Source organism: Arachis ipaensis, chromosome B04 (assembly GCF_000816755.2).
Source record: "Arachis ipaensis cultivar K30076 chromosome B04, Araip1.1, whole genome shotgun sequence".
NCBI classification, from domain to species: domain Eukaryota; kingdom Viridiplantae; phylum Streptophyta; class Magnoliopsida; order Fabales; family Fabaceae; genus Arachis; species Arachis ipaensis.
In genome coordinates, this window is record NC_029788.2 from 110,186,425 (window position 1) to 110,191,906 (window position 5,482).

At 25.5% G+C, this 5,482-nt stretch overlaps 1 protein-coding gene across 1 annotated transcript; it reads right to left on the reverse strand.

Annotated features, from left to right (window-relative positions):
* On the reverse strand, positions 1,853 to 3,308 carry LOC107639606. The gene is made up of 2 exons (XM_016343154.2): positions 2,364 to 3,308; positions 1,853 to 2,329 (listed from the first exon to the last, which is right to left on the reverse strand). The coding sequence occupies exon 1, from the start codon at positions 3,055 to 3,057 to the stop codon at positions 2,431 to 2,433; it is 627 nt and encodes a 208-aa protein (XP_016198640.1). The 5' UTR covers positions 3,058 to 3,308; the 3' UTR covers positions 1,853 to 2,329; positions 2,364 to 2,430.

A 5,482-nucleotide genomic window follows, 5' to 3' on the forward strand; every position in this document is an offset into this window, starting at 1 on the left:
TTTTTCTTTTGTAATAATTTATTAAAAATATTTTTTTAATATTTATTATATTAACAAATGCATACTTTGGATGTTAGAACACTTTATTTTTTTGTTGCTCACATTATTCTCCAACTTGATAGGTTAAGGATTAATATATCGCGGATCTGAGTTTTATTTAAAGATCTGCCAATGGGTTGCTATATACATAAAGTAAAATTCAAACTCCCAATATTTGTTTAAACAGATGAATGAGTTGACCATTCGACCAACTTAAATTGATTTGGATGGTAGAACACTTGTTATTAGCAAACCCTTATTTAATAAAGAGATTTTCTTTTGAACACTTCTTAATTTTGGAAATTGGAAATCATATTCTATCTTAAGACTAGACTCTGGCAACTCAAATTCTCTAAATTAAATAAATTAAGCTAACACAAAATAATGTTGTTGTTGTTTACTAATCTGACAAAAAAAAAAAAAGGGGAAATCAAACAAATCTCATGCATTAAGAATAATGCTGCCATGTTCACTTAATTAATTGATGTATTGGTTTATTTATTTAATTTATAGTTGACAAATTATATGGTTGCGTTTGGTTCTATATGAAAGCAATGTTTTTTGCATTAAGTTGAAATTAGTTAAAATATGACTTAAGATGAATTTGGCAGACATATTAAATATTAGTTATAAATAAAATGTATTTAGAATTGTGTATTTGATTAGCATGGGAACACAGTTCCTTTGGTTATATATTAATTGCAGAAAGCTAGAAATTGAAGATATATATGTCCCTTTATTACCATAGATATTTTACAAATATATGAATCCGTGACACACGAGAAATGTTGATGCAAAAGGTAACCCCAAATAATGTATGTACAAGCCCTCCTTTACCAACACGACACAACAAATAAATAATCCAAAATAGATTTTGGATTAAAATTAAAATCAACATGACCATAATTTTGTAACTAATAAGATTTTTTTAAGATAGTTCGTTACTATATTCGACCCGAAAAATATGGGAGAAAAAAATAATAACTTATAAGTGATAAAAATATCTTAAAACTAACAAGATGTGATCATTGTTATTTTAGTAGTACTAAATTTCACAAAAATATTAAATAAATAATAAAAACTTATATTTTTTTCTTAACATGGTTAAACGATTTTTTCGATTGAGAAAATTGAAGGGAAGTAGTGATGGAAATTGAGGGCCGAATAAATTAAATGGCATGATTGCAACTTTTACCGGTGTTTGGTTTTTGCAATAATAACGAGTTAATCACTTATAGTGAGACAAAATGAAACACCTTCAAACGGGGCCCAAAAAATCAATTGCTTTTTTAAAGATATGCTGCTTTTTAAGTGTTCCTTAATTTCTTCTACCCCTCCAACACTGTGAAGTGTCAAAGGACAGAATAGGAAACCAACTTGGGAGTGGTCAGCTTACTCGTAAGCTTAAATAAGTATCATGAGTTTAAATTTCACATTATGCATACAATAATTTATTAACTAACCACGAATTTTTAAAATAAACTTAGATCAGGTTGAGAGATACCATAAAAAAAACAACATAGAAACCTATACCCATACATCAAAATTAATAATTTAGGGAGCTACTGTTAAAAATAATAATTTAATATATGATACATAATGTATTCAATTCTATGTTCTCACATCAACTCAAATATTTAAATTAAGTATTTATTGTTAACTTAAAAAATTCATGTATAATAGATTTGTTTATTAAAATTAAATGAGTTCTCAATCCTCTTTCTTGTTGGACTAACTAGCACTAGTTTATTAATTATATTATCACCAAACATAACAACAAAACCCCAGTAACAAGAAGCAGAGAAATACAGAATAAATAACAAGGTCCAAATATATAGAACTAAGAATTGAAGTACATTATTGTTCTAAATTTTAAGCAAAGAGACAAATAATATATTTGTCTTCGATGGTGTTAACTACATAGTAATATGTATAAGATACACATTTCAAGTAGCACAATGCAAACTTCTTTATTGGACAGAAACAAACTAAAGAGACCCAACCTAGAAAATTGGTTGACCCCTATGAACCCTGAAAGAGCAAAACTTCTATAGAAAGATATAATTTACACAAAAACTATAAGCTTTACTAAAATGAATACTCTTATGTTTCTTATTCACTTCATAAAGATAGACACAAAATAATTAAATGATTAGGATCTATAATAGAGATCAATAAACATTTCCAACCATTTAAATTCTTTTGTCTATCTCTATTTACATGACATGATCATATAGATAATAAAAAAAACACTAGAGTATTCATTCCTACATCAATTTAAGAGAAATATTTGTATGACTGTAAAATATAAGTAGTTGCAATATTTCTCCTAACTTGATTTAAACTCTCTAAATTGCAAGAGAGTGAAAGGATTAATTAATTACCTTATCTTCACATCCTCCATAATGAGTCTCCATTGTTGGAATTATTAGACTTATTAAAGGTAGTAGAACAATGAATGCCAAAGCAGAGTGTTGAATTTGGTGAAGTAACATCATCACCATCTTCATCATGATCACCCCTAAAATCAAAGGATGATCCATGGCTTAAGAACCTTCTCCTCCTTCCAACAACCTTAGATGATGAATCTGAGGATGACCATGAAGAGGAACAATTAGATGGGGATGAAAATGATGAATCAAATGATGGTGGTGATGATGAACAATTAGATGGAAGAATGGCCTTCTTGAGATTCATCAATTTAGGGAAAAGAGCCATGAGAAGCTTCTTCTTGCTGTTGGATCTTGAACATGAGCCTATTTTCTTCATGGTATTGTTGTTATTGAAGTAATAAGAAGGCGGCGGCGTTAGAGGAGGAAGAGCATCTTCAGAAAATTCGTATTTAGGCGTGCCAGGTTGCGATTCCCAGACAAAAGGAACCGTAACCGCGGCATCCCTAAAAGACGGAAGTGACATTGAATTCTCTTTAGATAGAAGCCTACAGAAAAATTTATCATCTTGCTTGATTTGAAGAACAGTTCCCTGCTGAGGAACTTCAATAGCTTTGCCACTAACCATTTTTTTAATTTAAATTTGAGAATTTGAGTTTTGGTGGGATTCACTACTAGTGAGTCTCTAACAAAGAAGGAGACGTAGAGAGGGGTTTTAGACTCTACTTTTAGTCTTTGAGCATGTAATAGTGTCACACACACATATCTTTTTATATGCACATGATGCAACTTGCATTATTGAAAGCAATTGGTATATTTTAACAACCATTGTTTATACAAAGAAGGATCCTAATGGTTTTGACCATTTCCCATTGACGTAATTTTTTTTATTATTGTATGTATCAATGTATGTCTTTGGAAACTGGAAAACTGAAGTATAGATATAAGCCACAAGTTCAAGTTATTAATTGAAAGATCAATACCGTTAAATAATTATCAATTAAATAATTTCGACGATCACAATCACAATCAGCTAAAATCTCTCTCTCTCTCTGGGTATGTCTAAAATGAGCTCAACACTTATGTGCTTATTGAATGTGCCACATTTATATAGACCATTAGATTTGTTTAGATTAAAATCAAAGGCTAATATAAAAGAAGAGCATTGATGGGCTCTAATAAATACAGAATATCATAGTACATAAATAAATATTTTAAATGACAATACTTTAATACACAATACTTTAAATGACAACATAATCTTTTATTCTTAAATAATTAAATATAAAATATATAAATACAAAATATCTAAATATTTTTATTTATTAAAATTAATTATTATGCAAAATTTTTTATAATATTAAAAAATTATATTAAAATAATATTTTAAACTGTAACATAAAAATATAAAATTATTAAAATTTTATTTTATATTACTTGATAAATAATTCAATTATTATATTCAAAATTTATTAACTAACTATTTTTATTAAAGATATTATTATATAATATAATTTTTTATAAAAATATTTTAAAAATATAATTTATTTAAAATATTATATATAATAATATTCTGTATTTATTAGAGCTCATCAATACTCTTCTTTTATATTAGCCTTTGATTTTAATCTAAACAAATCTAATGGTCTATATAAATATGACACATTCAATAAGCACATAAGTGTTGAGCTCATTTTAGACATACCCTCTCTCTCTCCCTTCTAATTATTACATTGAAAAAAGTTTGGTACCAACAAAATTTCAGCCATAATTAGGCAAAATTTTCTATAATATACCTCATTTACATCATTTAATAACAGTTTTATTTTTTAGTCCAATCTCTTATCATTTTACTTATCATATTTTTATCAATTCTACTTATTAATGATATTAATTATAATATCGTATCCCTTATTATTAGGCATTCTTGTAATTAATACTTAATATTCTTTTTTATAATTTAATTTTTATATTTAAGAATATAATAAAGATTAATAATAATAATTAATAACGATTATAATTTATCATTGTAATTGATTCTTACTTTGTTCCTTCGCCTAATGGAAATACGATTATATCACATAAATTTAATAATTGTAATTGATTATTATCATAAACGCTTTTTTGTTTTATTATTATTATCAATATCCTTTTTTATTGTAATAATTTATTTATTTTTTAATTATTTATCATAAACGAGAGGAAGAGGAAGCTCTAGCTTTTTCTAATTTATTTATTTTTTACATATACAAACTATTATATGTTTATTAGAGAATACAAGCCTTAGATATCGTCTGATGATAAAATAATATGATTTTTTAAATAAATAAATTAAGAGTAAACGATAAATAAATTCCTAACTTTTTATCTCAAAAATAAATAAGTCATCGACTAATTAAAAATACAAAAACGTCTATTATTTTTTAAAACCTGAAATATCTATTAAGTTCCTCCGAAAAATTAATTTGTCTTTAGATATTTTAGATAAAAAGACTTATATGTTTTATATTTTAAAATTTTAAAGATATTTTTATATTTTTTTTATCTACCGTATAAATAAAATTTGTATATACTTATTTCGTCGTTTGCACTAACAGCGAGATTAGATTATTGTTGCAGTACAATTTTGATCAATCTTAGGAGGTGAATTTGATATAATTTGAATCGTATCGATTTGTTTTTTATTTTTTAATTTAATCCAATTTTATTCAAATGATTGTGATTTGATTTGTATTGATTTTAATTTGTTTTTAAATATAATATTATTCAAACTATTGTGATTTAGATTTGGTTAGTGATTGTACCAAGCTATGAATGTGAAGCTATAGTAAGAAAAGAGAACAACGAAAAGAGAATAAATATATGGTAAATAAGGTTTTAAAAATCAAATCAGTAATCGAATTAGTAAAACTAAAAATTGAAAGGTTTAAAGATTATTTAATTGAAATTCAACTGAAATTAAATCGAATATAATAAAATAATATATTTATGTACAAAATATAAAAAAATAATAAATTTTTTTATAAAAAAATTTCATTTTCTATCTCTTCATA

Bases quoted from the DNA above. Each gene is read 5' to 3' on its own strand.
- LOC107639606 (XM_016343154.2), bottom strand. From the start codon at position 3,057: ATGGTTAGTGGCAAAGCTATTGAAGTTCCTCAGCAGGGAACTGTTCTT.